Source organism: Colius striatus, chromosome 2 (assembly GCF_028858725.1).
Source record: "Colius striatus isolate bColStr4 chromosome 2, bColStr4.1.hap1, whole genome shotgun sequence".
NCBI lineage: Eukaryota > Metazoa > Chordata > Aves > Coliiformes > Coliidae > Colius > Colius striatus.
In genome coordinates this window covers 20,618,072-20,636,297 of record NC_084760.1, presented here as the reverse complement: position 1 = coordinate 20,636,297, position 18,226 = coordinate 20,618,072, and the positions used below count along the sequence as shown (strand labels likewise).

The 18,226-nt window shown below is 35.7% G+C and overlaps 1 protein-coding gene across 1 annotated transcript in view; it reads right to left on the bottom strand.

Annotated features, from left to right (window-relative positions):
• Positions 1–18,226, bottom strand: part of KHDRBS2 (KH RNA binding domain containing, signal transduction associated 2) — a 358,378-nt gene that overhangs the window by 3,220 nt on the left and 336,932 nt on the right. The window contains exon 8 of the mRNA XM_061990173.1: positions 12,817–12,875. Coding sequence (XP_061846157.1) covers positions 12,817–12,875 — 59 coding nt within the window. The remainder of the gene's footprint in view (positions 1–12,816; positions 12,876–18,226) is intronic.

The window sequence follows — 18,226 nt, the reverse complement described above, 5'->3', positions numbered from 1 at the left end:
GTTACAGTTAAGAGGTGGATTCATAAAAATGCCTTTTTAGTTGAGACATGATCAGTGACCACATTAGTGCAAATAGTCTATTTTTTAATGCAGAGTAAATCACATGGACTTGAAACAGTGCTCAGGGTCAGACATCATGTTTTAGCTAAGAAGCAGTAACTATAGCCTGAGAGCTTACGGAATAATGCAAACTCCAGCAAATGCTTTACTCTGGTAGTTACTAAGGGAGACATTTTCTCATGTCAGAAGCAGGTACTGCTTCACTGAAATCAACTGTTTCCAAAAACCACAGCGTGATTTTGCCCCTCCAATCACATCAGAACTGCCACAGAGTGTTTAAATTTTTGTGATGCAGATTTCTTTCCAGATTTAGTGAACTCTTGGCCAACATATTGGCTATACTTCTAGTGTAAATGAAGTTTTATATATCTGCTAATCTCCTTATTGTTCAAACTTCATTTTAAAAAAGAATAAAAACATGGTGGTTGTTAAGAAAGATTTATTCATTCTGGCCATTTACCTTTGAAGTTTAAATTTCACCACTATCTATTCTTCTTTTCTTTAAAAATAACATATAAAGAATTTTAAGATTGAAAAGACTCTCTCTAAGTAAATGAAATTCATAATATATGCACTTCCATTTAGTAGGACAAAACCATAATAGCCCCCTTCAAAAACCAGAATACCTGGCATTTTTTGCCTCGCTAATTGGAGGATCTAATGTCGCTAAAGATCTACAACTGCAAAGAAATGACCTATATACCAAAGCCTCCAGGAGTGATCATAGGTAACAGAAAAAAATTTGACTGAACTGAAACATTTTAGTTAATGAGCCTGTTGTTTTTTAATGGGCATGGTTTTATTACTGGTATCTTGTTTTTTGCTAAATGTTGCTGACTTTTGTGGCCAGTAAGAAAGTAATTAGCAGAGTATAGACTGAAATACTGAACAGTTAAAATAGGTATTAAAGAGTGCTTTTGTAAAAAGATAATGCTCTATGAAAACACAAAAATTAAAATACAGAACATAAAAAGCCTGTTAAAATTCTGAAAGCTGTTTCTTCTCTGCAAGATGTCTTCTCTGCAACTACATCTCATTATCTCGTTGCCTTGGGGTGTGAAGGGAAAGCTTGAGGAGGGGGAATATCAGATGCAGAGTTGAAGTGAGGCTCAGATTAGCATATATTAGGAGTGGACACCGCTGGAGAAGATTTGGTAGCAGTTGATCTTTCTATGGAACATGAAACATTCCCCTTGTAATTTTTGGTGCATTTCACTTATTTTCTTTCTTATTTGAGCTGCTCGAGATGTTGAATATCCCAGGTTTTATAGTCACGCGAAAACAAAATTCACTGTGGGAAGCTATTGCCTAGAGGGCTGCAGGAGTGGCAACCAATAATCCTAAATCCTCAGGTCTCTCATTCTTACGAGGAATCGGTTTTCATATAGTGAATTAAAAATCTGGCCTCCGTAGTATGTTCCATTATACACTTTAAAAATGGCACTTTGCTGCAAATGTGCTGCAGCTTCAATTATCCTTTGCTGAAGTGTCACTGCATTTGTGGAGAGGCCTTGCGGAGATGTAAGATTTAGATAAAGAAGGAGAAGCTTTATTTTTATAAATGAAAATGACTTCAGTCGTAAAAATACTCACTAAATGTTCAATACAAAGACAAGAAAATTTCTTGCTCCCTTTGAGTCCCTTCCCCCACCTCTGGACTGAAACACCTTCATATGAAGGTGAAAGGTACAGTCTTTTTGGTAGTATAGTAAAAAATGACTTTATATTACCTATTTGAAGAAGCTGTTTTTCCTTGACTAACAGCATTCTTAAAGTAAATTGCTGCTATGGTTGTACTAGCTTCTGATACACAACAAGAACAGAAATGTAATTTGTGGTACAAGTCTTTATGCTCCTTTTTCTAGTAACATGGTAGACATACTTGTTTGATTTCAAACTTTAACAAGGAAGAATGATGTTAATAAATTTAATTATATCTATTTGGTAATACCATCGTCAAAATATGAGAGGACGATTGACAGCTTGACAGCTCATGTTGATACTGCACGGTAGAGCCTACTGCATTAACAGGTGAATTTGTAGCCAAAACATAGATGAAAGTTTTGGGATTGCAGCCATCAACTAGGAAAACAATGGCCCTTATCACTCATATAGAAGTAAAGGATTATATATTTATTCTGGAGAAAAAAAGATGATATGGATCAGCAGTACAAAGAATCTCTGAACCACACAATGCCAATAAATTACAAGATGCAGCCACACCAAAAAAGAAATCAGGTGATTATCATTTTTTTTTCCCTACAGGGATTTTAAACAATAAACAATATATCTGAATGCTAATAATTAAAGGTTCCTTGATGTGCAAGGTTGCTCTTTCATATCTCAGTTACAGTAATCCAAGGTAACCTTTTTTCTTTCAGTATCAAGGTGGGGTTCCCGAGAATGGAAAGCTCTTTCTTCAAGAATAGTCTTAAAGGATCAAAACAATATAGACTACCTCAGTAGTCACACAGGGACTTGGGTAGCTTGTTGGGTAGTAGTTAAATGACCCTTCAACCTTTTTGATTACCAAGTTTCACTGCATTTTGAATATATAAGGGCAGTGGAGACTGGTCTTTCGATAAGTGATGATGCCAAAATGGAAAGAGAGTCTGGACATATTTTGTCTTAGCAAAGTGATGTGTTAATGAATTGGGAACTGAGAGGGATTTCACGTGAACAGCAGGTTAGGAGCTATAACCTTGGAGAGAGAAAGATAACTGCGAGGACTTCTAGCCAGTCTGGGAATCAGTGTGCCCAGGAGCTGAAAGTATGTGCAGGGTCGTCATCATGGTTAAACACCGACTTCTTTTCTTCCTTCTGACTCCCGTGCAAAGAAGTCCTGTGGATTCTGGCCTCCTCACTCCCTCAGTGATGTTCAGCTTGCTGTGTAGTCCTTCAGCTCTAGTGGGGTACTCTCACTCCCTGTCCTTTTCACTTCTAGTTGTCTTCAGGGCTATCAGCTGTCAAAGACTGTGATTGAAAAGTCCATGGAGGCAGCTTAAAAACTGACCCTTAAAACGGTCCAGTGTTTCAGGAATTTGGCATTATTGGCAACTTGCAACATCTCTCAGATGTTGTTATTCTCAGCTAAGAAATATCGTATGCTTTGGTTTCAGAAACTAAAAGTGTTAGTTATAGCAGCATGATGGAAACATAAGAGAGTTTATAGCTGAGATAACTCGGTGTCCTCGGGCATAAGGATTGCTTTGGGTGTGGTAACAAGTCGCAGTGAATATTTTTGTGGTTACTTTGATAGGAAATGTCATGGGCACAGCCCTTTAATTATGCTGGATACTTCTTTCAATTTTCTGTACGTTCACTGTGAATCAATACCTGAAACTCATCTTTAGGATACATAATTAATTGCCATTATCATGGGCAATTGGCACCCTTGGTTTATAATTGATTGAAATTATATGTTAGTATTTTTGCACTGGTTTTTACAATTCAGATTGACTCGTAGTTGTTGTGTTTGTGAAGTTATATAAATACTTCCAGTTTGATACAGACATTATTGATACATTAGGTGAGACTATCCTCAAAGATTATTGTTTGATCAATTGCCAGTATACTCAGTAGCTCTGAACTACTGTTCAAATACAAAATTTAAGTTATATTTTTTTCTAACTGGAGAGTCATAAAAAGATCACAGTATTTTCAACCTGTGAAATTCCTTTAGATATGGGGTCAGTAAACAGTAATATTTGTAACAGAGATCCACATTGAAGTTGTTTCTGTCTTACTATTTTACCTCTGTAGTACTGAAAGCATAGAAAAATTAACAATGGTCTGCCTACTCCAAAATTCTACCCTAAGCAGTGGTTAGCATTACATACTTAAATGTCTTCTAGTACAAGATTCAAGAGAAGCACATATTCAAAGCACTTTTCTTTTGCATAGTGCTGCCCTGTCATGGAATTTTCCAGCATTAAATAAAACTCACAAATACAAAGAGGGCAGCAATACAAGTAATTAAAAGGTAGATCATATTACCATAAGCTTAAAAAGATAAAAAAAATTTAAAACATGGAGTTTGTATGCAAATATGTTATTTCTTAATAATTTCATACTCATTACTTATTTCCTGTAATAATAAAGACCTAATCCCTTCTTCTTCTAGGTCACTTATTTAACATTTGATTATTACTCAAAATTTTATTAATCTCTGGTCAATTATTTTGGGACACGTAGACAGGAAGTTATAAAAAGAGCTATTCCGTTTCAATATCTAAGATGTATGTAACAGCAATTAAGATAATGGTTTAATTTGATTTGCCACTTAGCTTTCAGTGCTATTAGAAACATAGAAGCTGCTTATAATTCAGAACAAAATAGTTTTCTTTCCTACGAGGAAAAATAACCTCTGCCTTCTTTGCAAGGTCATTATACAGCATACATTTGGAAAGCACACTGCAATAGGGATAGAAGTGGAATGCAGGTATTATGATTACTAGCTCTAGTCCTTTTTTGCTCAGTGACCTTGGATAATTGTTTAATATTTTGTGGAATGACTTCCTAACTGTAGAATGAGGCAGGAATATCTCCCTTTGTGAGCTGTTCTGAGTTGCAATTAACTGCTGAACAGTAAGAGAAAAGTGCTGTAGATGTGCTGAGACCCAACAGAAACCAGGCATTGAGCTTTAAAATTTATATCCATGTATTTTATAATTTTTTGGAAAAGAACAGCAGAAGGGGCCGTCTTTCAAATGACAAACAGTACTTTTCTCATTTGAAATGTGTAATCTTGTCAAAAGACAAAAATATTTTCAAAATACAAGTGCAAACTACTATGCTTACTCATACTTTGCTAAATATCACTTATTTTACTCAACCTACTGCAAAAGCAATATATATGGCTTAAAAGCTAGAAATGCTAGGAAAATCTTATGGTATAATAGTCTGTTTTTTGAAAGTAGCTGTAACTGTTTTAAAAAAACTACTGTCCCCATACTTGACAGTAACTTCTCTTTAGGAGGGCTAAAAAATTAGACTGCACGGGCACTTCAAATCTATTTTACTACTGTGAGCCACTTTGGCTTAAACTGGTTGTAGAGAATTACAGAAATCTTCATCTGACTTAGCCCTGAAGTAGAGTAGGAGTGCTCTGGCACTTCACTCTGCCAGTTCTGTCTGTGGGTTATGTAATGTCAGCAAGAGGAGCAGTAGTGACTACTGGACAAAACAGCTTCTTACAAGGCTTCAGCCACTTTTTCTGTGAACATCTGGCTCAGACAGGAATGGAGTAGCATCAGAGTAGACAGGTAACTAGTTTGGGAACCTGCAACATGGGCAAGAGACAATGTTGCTGTGACGTGAACGTGAATGTGACAGGGTGGAAGAAGCTTTCTTTTTGTCTTCTTTTCAGCACAAATGAATTTTCTATTACTTTATGGAAATACAGCATAAAGTGTGCAGTGATGCACTGTGTCTAGAATTACAGAGATGGTTAACATAAAATGCATATAAATATTATAGGAGTTTTATCATAGTTTCTGCAATTCTACATCTCCCACAGTCAAAAGTAGTGAAAATACCACTGGAAATACTATGTAGGAAAGTTTTGCATGATTTAATTATTCTGTCATAGAAAATTATAAATAAATTGAAGAGTAACAGAGGAAGCACAAGTTGCTACAAATTTAAAGCATTCTCTTTACTCATGTTACAGGCAGATTTTTTTTTCAGCATAACTGAAATACAAGTTTTAGGATATATAGACAGTTCAAAAGAACGTGATAGGTTTAAACGAGGAACTTTCTAAAGAATTATAGCCTAATTAAAGCACTGATTTGACAAAACAGCAATAATTTTACTAATATCCCCACAGTAGCTGTCATAGATGAATTCAAAATGTGCTCCATTTCCTGCAGACTTTTGGAATCATGCTCTTATGAAAATCATAAATCTCTTCTGAGGGAATGAATACTACTTGTGAGACAGCTAAGGTGATTCCTCCAATAAAAGAAATGATACAAATTTTGCAGGAAGTCAAGGGAATTCTTTTGACAATTCATTCTGTCCCACAGAGTAGGAACTCTATCTCTGATACCCTAGCAAGTAAAGGAATGACTAAAACAGAAGATTAGAGAAAGGCAATTTATTTGGTATATATTCTGTTCACATGAAGTGTAAGTCTTCAATGACTACTGTTTCTAGTGGAAAAAAAAAATAGAACATTGTACAGGAAGACTCAGAAGCACTTGTGAATTCCAAGGGCTGGATGTGCACCTGCCTCGTAAGTCAGGAAGACTCCAGATGCCTCTAATCACTCCAAAGTAAAGGTGGTCATGCAGGTCCATGGTACACTTTAGCGTCTTTTAAAACAGAACTGTGGCACATGTAGCAAGGTTGTTAGCCTGGATATTTGAGGAGGCATCAGGACTCTTGTACACAGTGCACTCAGGTTAACACATAGTGTTATACAAACAGGAATGATCTGCAGAGTTTAACAGCTGATGCTGAGGATCTGATGTTCACCTAGAGATTTTTTTCTTTTTGCATTTCAGATTGACCCTAGTTTTAAATGAAAAGTCGTGTGAACCCACTCAGTGGTGTGAATAAAAGAGTAATAAGTGGAGACAATTAGGAAATCTGCTTCAAAAGAGCACTTCTGCACTTCTGGTCCTACGCTAGCACAGAAGCATCCAGCATGTGCTAACCTGCATGCCAGGTACTCTTGAGGCACAGCAGACACACCACATTGGTACAATCTGTGTCCTGTCGCCTCTGAGATGCCTAATCAATGCTAAGATATTCTAAGATCTGGAAACCAAAGAAGGTTTTCTTTGGCCCGTTGCCAGTAATATTTTCTATCAGATACCAAATGTATGTGCTCAGATGATATAAATGAACAATCAGTGCACTTTAATAAAGCTTTATTAATTATTTTTAGTAACAATCTTGCCTGTAATTACAATCACAAGCTATGTGAATTCAAACACCATAATTAAGAGAATCAGATCCATGTCTCATTTCCATATCAGTCATTACTTTGTTTGAGCACTTGATTCCCTAAATTTGAAGATCTAAAAGGGATTAGGCTAGAAAAAATAGGATAAGAAACCGTTAGCATCCTGAGAAAAAATAATATTAGGAACAATGGCCTACAATACCACAGTTATCATTAAAAATGAGGAAGGAACCTGGACTTGACAGCTGAACAAACCTCTTCACCTGCAGAGCAATTGCAAAGGAGTGTTTTTTCAAAATTTTCAAATATTTTTCTGTATTTATTGCAGCATGGTTTCATTTGGCTTTGTCACTGCTACAGAATAATCAATACAAGCTTTATTTCACACTGGGATGGAGGTTACTTGTGTTTCTCCATGAAACGATTGTGCTTACGTCTCGTAATGAAATATGAGAATTTATGACTCCAAAGGTAACATCTCTTCAATCAACCTAGTTAATAAAATTGCTGGTTTGGACCACTCCATACACTACTTCCCCCTCAAATTGAATGATTACTTATTTATTTTTACTTCTACTTTGTCAGAAACTATCTAAAGAAAAAAAAATAGATAAAATATTCCTCAGAAAATATAAACAAATAAAATATGAACAACATAATAAAAAAGTAGTGGAAGATTGCTGTCCATTTTTAGTTATTAGCCCTATAAAGCCCTATAAAGAATTTGTTTACGAAGCGCTGTCAGTGTAGAGCATTTGTTAGTAAACTAATTGTCATCACAACTGCAAAGCTCTCATATTGAGTGATTGGCAGAGAATTATTTGCAAAATAGTCAGTTAAATCATTGTGACAACATTTTACAACTTAAATAATGTTTTATATTAAAAGGAATTATAATACACAGTTACACTCTCCAATTTTAATTAAAGATGGAATTATCCTAAAATCAAATACCAGTGGTTTACAAGTGAGCACTTAATGCTAAACTGGAGTAGAATATGCACTATAAAATGTGGTAACTGGAGAAAAAGTGCACATTTGAAAATTTCTAACATTTAAATAATGTTTTCTTGCCATAATGGCAGTCGGTGAAGTAAACAGCCTTGCAAGCTTTTCCTGAATAGCAGCAGGAATGTGAGTGGAGTTCACTTAAGTCTTCCCTCTTTGTGTAGTTTGGAAGGTACAGATTAACCTCCCTAACTCGTGGCTAAGGCCTTTGGCAAATGGTGTTATTCTAATTTAATTGTGGTGGTTTAGGATGTTATAGAATTTAACCCTCTCCTTTCACCACCTACCTACTTTGCTTTTTTGGTAGTAGCAACATGTACTAACCTCTCAGATATTTCAGTTCATGCCCTGGCATAAAAGTACAAGTCATTGCCATTTTCAGGTAATACACAAGGCAATGTATGCACCTGGCTGCAAACTATAGCATCTGACAACAGGCACACTCTTATTTTCCTCCTTCCTTGTGGTAGTTTCAACCCTTGGAAAGTCGAAACTTTGCAAGTAGAGGTAGTGCAAGTAGAGGTAGGAGCCTCTTCAACTTTCTGCAGCAGAAAGTGGCAGAGTTTGTCTGCTGGAGTCCCCAGCCTTTGCAATAACTAAGACAGAAACAGTATCTGATAAATAAAACCTTGAGTGATCTGATTAGCACAAGAGAATAAAAAAGGATTCAGATGAAACAACTGTGAAGTAGGTCAGTTATAATTAACTGAGATTGTAAGGTATTGGATCTGCCTGGCTAGCAAGTCATACTATCTGTGTTATCTTTCTGGAGTGGCCTAAACCAGTACACCACTTGCAGTGAGGATGTGGTTCCTGTAAAAAACAGGCAAAAGGAGGAAGAAATGGGAATGCAAACTGTTTACAACTGGCTTGGAGGTGTTTTTTGAGCTTGGGCATGACATTACATATGAGGAGTAGATGATCTTAGTTACTAATTTTTAGATGTACATTTTATACTAATCAATTTATAAGACAAATAATTAAATTCATGTTTTCATTGCTTCACTAAATGTCAACAGTGCCAGAAGGGAAACCACAATATTACTAAGGTATAATGAGAGTAATGGATATAACCAATGTAAGTTGGATATAATACAATTTTATGCTTCTGTTGAAACGTAAGCAGCATCAAGTTAAAATGACACTGTCATCTTAGTTTAGACTCCTAGATTTAAATTCATTCCTGTAGGTATCAAGACATTCAGTAACATATCATAAATGTTTACTGAGTGTGGTTAGAAGTGAGGATGCTTTACATTTTTGAAAAATGTACAGTACTTTCACTGGCTTTTTAATTTTAAAGTGTAGGTGACAGATATTTACTTATCACTTATATGAGGAAGACAGTAAGGGCTATATCCACAAGATTTTCAGGAATATGTTTCAAATTATATTCCTCAGTCCAGAACAATGATCTTCAAAATTCTCTAGCCATAGCTGCATAGTCCTCATGCTATCAAAAATTTGTAGGAATCTCATAATTCCTTAGTAGAGTACTTCCAGGTGCCCAGAGGCTGCTGCAGGGAATTCTTTGAAGCTTCTCTACTTTGATCCTTCTGAGAGACTGGGAGGCAAGCACATCAAATCACAACAGAATTGAAGTGTCTAACTGCATGACAGGGTTCTGTGCTACGAATTTTCATTCATGAAACATCCCTAAGTCATGGGAAATAGTGGGATTTTACATATAGCCCTCTCAGTTGATTTTGGTATTTTCTTGGGAGATTTCTTGGTTGGATTTGGAGGGGTTCAAATTATCAAATTCTTCACAAAAGAACTGAAAAAGGACTCAAGGCAGCCAACTCAAATTGTGGATTTTAAAGTGGTGAATAGTGTGTAAGAATTTATCTTACCCAGCCTCAGATATGTGACTTAGGCCCCTTTAGTACTTCGATCTACTCGAAAGAGATACGAACTTCCTGAGAATGACATGGTGTTCAGGTGGGCTCTGCTCTGAAACATCTCTGTGATTTTTGCAACCCTGAAGTGAACAATTTGTAAATATGTACATCTTAAGAACTTCTGAGGAAACAGTGCCCCCAATCAGACTTCTCCACAAGCATTTTTAAAAGCAGTGCAGAAGAATCCATGAGACAAAAAACATCTACTTTTCAGGAGTCCAGATAGAAAGAAAAGTCATAGTAGGCAGCTCATATAGGAGTACCATGGTGTTGTACAATATTTAACAAACTACAGAGAGGTCTATATTATACTTACCCCCTCCCCCCCTCAAATAAATTAAGTATGAAGTAGCTTTGTTATTTAGTTGAATCTACTTTATGAAAAAAAAATAGAAGAAAACCTTATTGGGATTGAGCACTGTCTTCCCTAAAGATAAGCCGTAATGGAGAGGATGTATATGAGAAAATAAAGAAATGCCAAGCTAATCCATTTTTGATAATTCAGATTCTATTATTGGAAGGGATAAGGGTGAAAAAACAAGTCATTACGCAAAATGCCTAAGAGAGAACAATAGGAAGACACCAGTTCTGTGTTCAGGCGTGATTCGTGTGTGGTCTTGTTTGGAGTTTGGAAATTATTATGCCAGAAAGAATTGTCTTCTTGTAGATGGGAAAACAAGGTGTGAAACTGAACTGGGGTGAAAGATTTTGTTGATTTCTGCAGGAAAATGACGGGGCAGATGATTTTATACAGTGAGATACACTCTGAAGACTCACAATGAAATGAACTGAAAAACATCCTGAAAAAGAAGTATAGAAGTGTAAATAGTTCTCTGGGAACATAGAATTAGGGTAAAAACTACATGAGGATGAGAAGGGGTGGCATAGATGGCTTACTGGCTGAGTAGGAGGCACTAGAAAAGTCAGACATAGAGAGAACATCAGTATATGTACTAAGAATTCTGAAAATGAGAAATTTAAGCATATATTCTATAGCTCCATACACTCATTACCTCTTCAGATAAATGCTGGTGACTTTGGGATAAAGAAAGTTCACACACAGGTTTCCAGAGCATAGAATGATCAAATTTACTAATCTGCTAAAGTAAGTGAACCAAGAGGGGGACAGGCACTCATAAATGTGTCTGATTTCAGAAACCAGAAAAATTGTAATTTAAAATGTTATTTCATTTTTAGTTTACTCCAGGTTACTGATAAAACAAATCCAGACATTTGTATTCACATGCCAGCTCAGAAAATGTTTTAAGCAAAAAAACAAGTCCATAGTTATCATCAATGTACTTTAAGACAAATCCAGCAAAGCAAACTCAGGCATTTTGAGTTTCTTTCCATTGCTGAATGAAAGGACAAAAAAAAAAAGTAGCTTTATGCAGAGCATAATTTTAGTCATGATCCCACTCTTTGAACACTTTGTGAGCCTTAGTTAATTAGTCCTTTCAAAACCCCTGCTGGGAAAAACAAGTAATATTCTTCTAGTTTTACAAATGAGGGATTGGAGGAAGAGTGACATTTCTTTAAATGTCTTGCCCAAACACACAGATTCAGCATGAAGGAATCTAGTTAAAGTTAAGCACTGGGTAATTCTTATTGCTAAGTTCAGAATATACTTTTATGCACCACCCAAAACCTAACAATGCATTTGGGAGGAGAGGTGGAGAGTACTGTAGAGAGGAGGAAAAGTGTTTCACTGAAAGTATTAAAAATGTATATACAAAATGGGGAAAAAAACAAAGTAATGGAATAACACACATTCATATAGATAAGTCGTTGTATTATCATTTGTTTAGCATTAAAAATGTGCTTGACTGCACATTGTATTATCCAAAGGTATTGTGAGTATTGACTAGACTAAAAATCATTTCTGATTATGCAATGCAACCATTTTGACAACGTTTCAGTAATGGCTCGTGAATTCTGTACAAATACAAAGGAAACTGCAACTTTGCATTACAGAGACATTTGCTTCATAGCTGCATGAATAAAACTATTTCCTTCAAGCAGCAATCATCATGTATCCCCCTTAGTGTTACTTTTACTTGCAGTGTCATTTTCAGCAGCTTTGGAAGTCAACATGTAAACTTATGATACTTTATCAGTAGTAGTAAATCAAGCATGACATCTTTGCTGCATACACTAGGGTCAGTCTTTAAGCTGACAATAGTCAGCCTTGCTCTGCTGTTTCAGTGAAAATGTCAGTGAGATTCACTGTGCCATCAGACGGTATAATGTACTGGAAAAACACTGACAGGCAAAGACAGACTAGATTCTAATTAGTTATTGAAACATGTCACTAATATCAAACAAGAGACCTAGAAAATGGGCTGCACATATTGGAGCAACACTATCTGTTCACCTCATGCCCTTGGTTCCCATGAAGTGGGACTATTCGAGCCAGATACAGGCCTGGTGAGGAGGTACAAAGAGTACATTGCTCTCTCCACTCATAATGCCTTGTGGGGCATGAGATACTCTTTTTATCTTGGTGCAGCAGAGTTTCCCATAGTGGTACAGAGCCCTCTCCTTCCACCTTGGGGAAGTTTGTATTTCAAAATCTCACAAAACTTGCAGGTTGAAGTGATGCATATGACAGTAGCAGATACATAGTATTGATGGCACAGCAAGTAAACTGAAACTTAACAGTGTGAAACATATTCAGGCACTAATTAGAAACAAATCATATCTGCGACTGTGATTAACTGGCTTTGTAATTTTGATCAAAATTGATCGGTCCAATTTTCTGGCCCTACTTCAATAAGTCAAATCTCACCCTAAAGTTAACACAAATTCATTTTGTTTGGTCTCTTTAAAAGCAGAAAAAGAAATAAAAGTATGTGGAAGTAATTTCTGAGTTTTCAATAACAAGTTTTTTTTCTTTTGATTTCACAGTTTTGCTAAAGATAGAATCAAGCTTACCGTAGCTGTCATAAGCCTCTTCACTTGTTCCGTGACCATAGTCATAATATTCAGGCACACTGTAACAGATTCAGATAGCCATGTCACTGTTATCATAAGTAACGAACTCAAAACCAGAATACTGAATATAAAGCATACTTTAACACTTTTATATGATAGCATAGTCCAGCTAGTTTCAGATTTTAAAAATATGTAGAAAAAATACATCAGTAACAACACCATTTACACAGCACATCACATATCTACTGAGTAAAAACCAAATTTGGTCCTAATACGTAAATCTAGGAGATGTGATAAACTGATAGAAGTTCTATTTGCGAAAGCAAGGCCTGAGAAAAGCCTATTCACTTTATTATTCATACTATTAACACCACTTTTGGTAGTTTAATCTCATTTATCTGTAATTCCAAATATTTATGTGGTAAAGACACAGCATAGTTTGTTTCCCTCAAAGCTGACTGTATTGTATCTTGTAGAATCTGTAAACTACTCATCTTTACCAAAAACCCTGACAGGTTTTCAGCTTTCATCCTGAAGAGGAAACAACGCTTCCATTGCTTGTAGAGAGAAACCCAGTTCTCCACAGCCGCTTTGCTCATCCAGTTGCATCTTGTGTATCCATGGAAAGTTTTATACGGTAATCAATAAAATGCATATTGAAAGGGTTAAGGAGTAGAGAATCTGACTTAAGAGTCTCAAATACATTGTCATTGCTTTCTGTTAATTAACAAAAACTATGTACAGTCATACTAACACGTTATCAAAGATTTCAGTTACATCCCGATAAATAGCAAACCCTAGCTATTACCTGGCGCACACACTCAGAAATTTTGACCTCTAAGATATAATAAAATGCAAACGGGATTATTCACACTTTTGCTTGATTGCTATTATTATTTACAGTTTGCACTGTGTTTTTGTTATCAGGTACCAAATTCAAGATCAGGCTGTTATTAGGTACCAGGCATAAATAAAAAGAATCAGTCTGTGCCAAGAAAAACTTACAAACTCTATCAATTCTACTGTATTGTATTTCTTCCATCTGCAGTGAATCAAATAGAAAATGTAACACTTTCCTAATTGTTCATTTTTTCTTGTTGTCACTGTTGTTTTGTTTTCCTTGGACACTGTATAAGAAAGGCCTTTGCAAAACGAACAGAAGCGTGCGATCAGCTCAGTGTTGCATTATTTGCAACATTATTGCTCAGGCAATTTTCCATATTGGATTATCATTTTAAAAATATTAGTTTACACTTGAAAGAAAAGCTTAGTTGACAGTGAAGTGTAAGTAAAAATATTTCACAAATGCAGTAAACAATCTGTAACAATTATTTTCTTCAACTAATTTTGACTTCTTTATTCACCAACTGCCTGTAATCAGACATTTAATTTCTCAAACTTAATATCTATCCACAACTATTCTTAGAATAATTTCTGAGAATAATTCCTGTGTTTTATCTCACTTGAGAGCACTGATAGCATGTATCTGATAACTGACAGCCAAGTTGTTTTGATATGGGACACGTCAACCCCTTACTGGCGTGGCACAGCTCTCATAGTCAGTTTTCAGCTATAAATGTCTGTTGGGGTTTTTTTAACTGAAAATACAACTAAAATCATTGCCCATTAATTCAGTAATTTAGCCAGAAGTCATTGATGTGAGTGGCTAGTTCACTGATGTCAATATCTCAGATAAATGAAATTCCATTGCAAAAGTAGTTGCAGAAAGTGGACACACGAGTGACACAAATGCAAATGAAGATAATACTTCTAAAGACTTTTCCCAATGCCAGCTGAGCTCTGTAGGACATAATCACTGCAGAGCATTACCTTCCAGGATAATGGGAACCATCCAGTTGTTTGAAAATAAATTATCTAAATATATCTATATCTTCTCTTATTGAAGTAGGGCAAGAAGCAAACAGGAAGCATACACCTTTTATTTGTTGAACATACTAAGCATTCTGTACAATTATGCAACGATTCTAGTAGCCAATTAAATAAAGTTACAGAATTATATAAGGTGAATTAGAGCAATGGCAACATAAGGGTTAAATCATGTATCTAGTCATATCTACAGAGGTCATGGTTTTAGGCCTAAGAAATTACTTGAAATGTTCAAAACAGATAGATGACATACCACCCATATCTGTCAGACAGATGTATGAAAAGTCTCATGTAATACAGCACTTTGGTATACTGCTTGCTTTTCTCAGCAGAGGAGGGTGTTGGAGGTGGAGGTACAGGAGAAGGAAACCCCAAGCTCTCATCTTCTGTCAGCAAATGAAATGCTAATATTTCTTTCTGATACATTTTACAAAACAAAGCATCTGCATCCAAAGGTCAGCTTTAAAAGGAGTGCATTTGAGACTGAATCCAAAGGCCAATAAGTTATTAACAGCAGTCCTGCTTTCAGTGGTCCCTGAGCAGGGCCTTGAGCTATTAGCATCAATATAACATCCAGCAAAGCACAAGACGTGCAAGAGCATGTAAAAATTTTTTGCTACAATATTGTTGTTGTACGTTTTTATTAGAGAAAAACCACATAATCATACAAACAATAAGGTTGTGAGATAAAAATCCTGCCCACTGAACACTCTGAACATTATAAACAGAACATTATGAACAGAATGCAAAGTTAATACATAAGCAATTAAAATAAGAAACAAGCTGTATTTTAACTGTAGAAAGGAAATGATTTGTTATATATATTGTGCTCAGATGTCTCTGAGCACAATAGTTAACACATTTCTGAAAACACATAATTCATAGCACAATATATGTGATCTAAGTTCTGCAACTTTATTTCCCTGGATAATACATATTTCTCATAGGTTTGAGCCAAAATGGAATTTCAAATCCCATGTCAACTCATATTAGAAAGTGTTTTGAACAACACCTAAGTGAAGAAAATTTATCTCTTAGTACGAAGTATCTGATTAAACATTCATGAGTCAGACTATGTGTCTATTAGTCTGCTCTATTTTAAACCTTTCTGCATATTCACCATAATCTATTACCTGCGTTCAGTTGTAAACATTTTCCTCTTGTTTTTTAGCAAAGTGAACAATGAATGATGTTTATAAAAAATGGATGACAGAATATGGCTTTACTTACATGCAATCTTTTTTTTTAATTATTGAACTACAGAGAGATGTAGTTTCTTCACATTATGCCCAGCTGTGGAAGGAAATGATCAGCAAATGCACTCAGCATAAATAAAACTTGTTTATATAATTTTAAAGTTCTTAGACTGTTCCTGGAAAATATGGTGATCATGAGCTCTAGAAACCTCTTGGCAGTGCTAATTGGAAACAAGACACCATTATCTGTCATTAGCATTCATTACTTTGAAGAAACATGAAGTGTAATTTACTTAAGTACATGCACCCACCTGAAAGCAGGAGGCAATCCATTTTTTAAAGCAGATGAGATTAACTCATTACCAACTTCTCAGCTTTTACTCATAAGTTTTCAAGGCATTGCACTATAACAACAGACTTCTGAAACCGAGAGACTTTAGTAACCTTCTACGAGTGCCATTCATGGTAGAATTGATATATATAAATCCTACAAGTAGTTATTTTTGTATTTGAAATGGATTGCAATCTGAGAAGCCCTGATGTATTTTTTCTCTATCCCGATGAAATTTCTGCAAGAAAGATGTATGATTCTGTCCTCAATCTGTGGATAAGAAGATTTATAGTATATATATATTGTTAATCTGCATCATCATAATCTATTTATGCTTATTTTATAATTAACTTTTTTTTAGTGCTTTTGAACCTGATACTTGTAAAGATTTAGAATCAAAGGTTTCATAAGCTTCTGCTGTCTTCTTTTCATGCAGATAAAACCAGATCAGTTCCAAGAATAAGAACATAAAAGAAGTCCCCTAATTTAACAGATAAAGGGCCACTGAGGTACCTTCTCAAATCTAAATGCCAACAGAGGCTTTTAACCTCTTATTAAATGTGACTTTTTCAAATTGACGGTAGCTAAGCAAAAATGAATTCCATTTTGACTGTGTCAACATCCATAGGAAGCCATATAATTTGTTACCCAAAGGGCTATAGAGAATGGGGCTACCAAACCCTGACTCTTGGGTCAACAGTCACCAGGGGGATGTGTGGTGTTCACCACTCAGAAATCAATATCATTAGGTGCAGGAAATCATGACATCAACGAACAGACTGCAGTAGCCTTTGACTGATCTCTTCCTCCACCTGCAGAAAGCTGCTGGCAAGAGACCCTGAGTTAGCAACATGACCAACTGCTCTTACAGCTTGCAAGAACTTGAGTACTCCTTGCTTCCTCATATTTTATTGTTTTTGTGGTTTGGTTTTTTTGTTTTTTTGGGGTTTTTTTTCTCTTCTTATCTCTTTTTGTTCCTAGCTTTCACTTGGTAGGAGATGCATCTTTTTATTCTCCAATTGTGCAGCAAAAAATGCAGTTGCAGACATACAATGGGTCAGCTAAAGCCAAAGCTGAAAGGTATAAGGGTTCACCGCCTTAAAACACTGAAGCTGTATAAGTGCAGTGTGTTCTGCAGTCTATCCTGAAAGATCATAAGAAACCCTTTGTCTAATACCTATTGATCTAGATTTTGTTAAGATTTTTTGTTGATTTTTTTTTTCTCTAAAGACATGTTTTATTTTTCTTTCTTAATAGTTGGACTTTTAAACTGGTAGAGAATATTCTGTAGAGGGGTTGGACTAGGTGATCTCTGAAGGTCCCTTCCAACCCTACCATTCTATGATTCTAGAATATTATGAGAATCTCATTAGAAAATGTTTGGGAAAGTGCTAGTCAATTTAGAAAATACCAATCTGGACTTATAATTCAGCCATTAGATAATAATCAGACTGCTTTTGTGAAATACTTGAATGGGTCTAAACTAGAGATTCAGGTCTTTTTCTTGTGGTACTCAACGTGAGAGTGAACCAATACTGTATTTTAAGCTTGCCACTCTTTGAAGAGGATTTCCCTGGACTTTGTCAGCTTGCAATCAGCATGTATATTTTAGAAAGACACAGATAAATTAAAGTTTAGCACTCCTTCTAGTTCTATCTCAGGCTGAGTCAGCTGCAGGCAACAGATTCTTGAGTCAAGTTCCCAGCCAGGGTAATTCATAGGGATTCCTAGAGGTCAGATTCGATATTTTAGACAACTCCCACTCTTTTTCACTTCTTCAAATGGATCCTTTGAGGTCTTAGCTTCCTATCTCCTGTTATTTCTCTTTTTCTCAATATTATTTCTGTTGAGTAATCCTTGGAGTTTACAACTTTCAACACTGATAATTGATACAAGCAAATACTCAGCTTCTATGGTAACAGGATCCTGTCTAACACTGCTGCAGTCATTTTATGTAAGACTGCATTTATAATGTTTCTCCCTCCTACACAAGGGA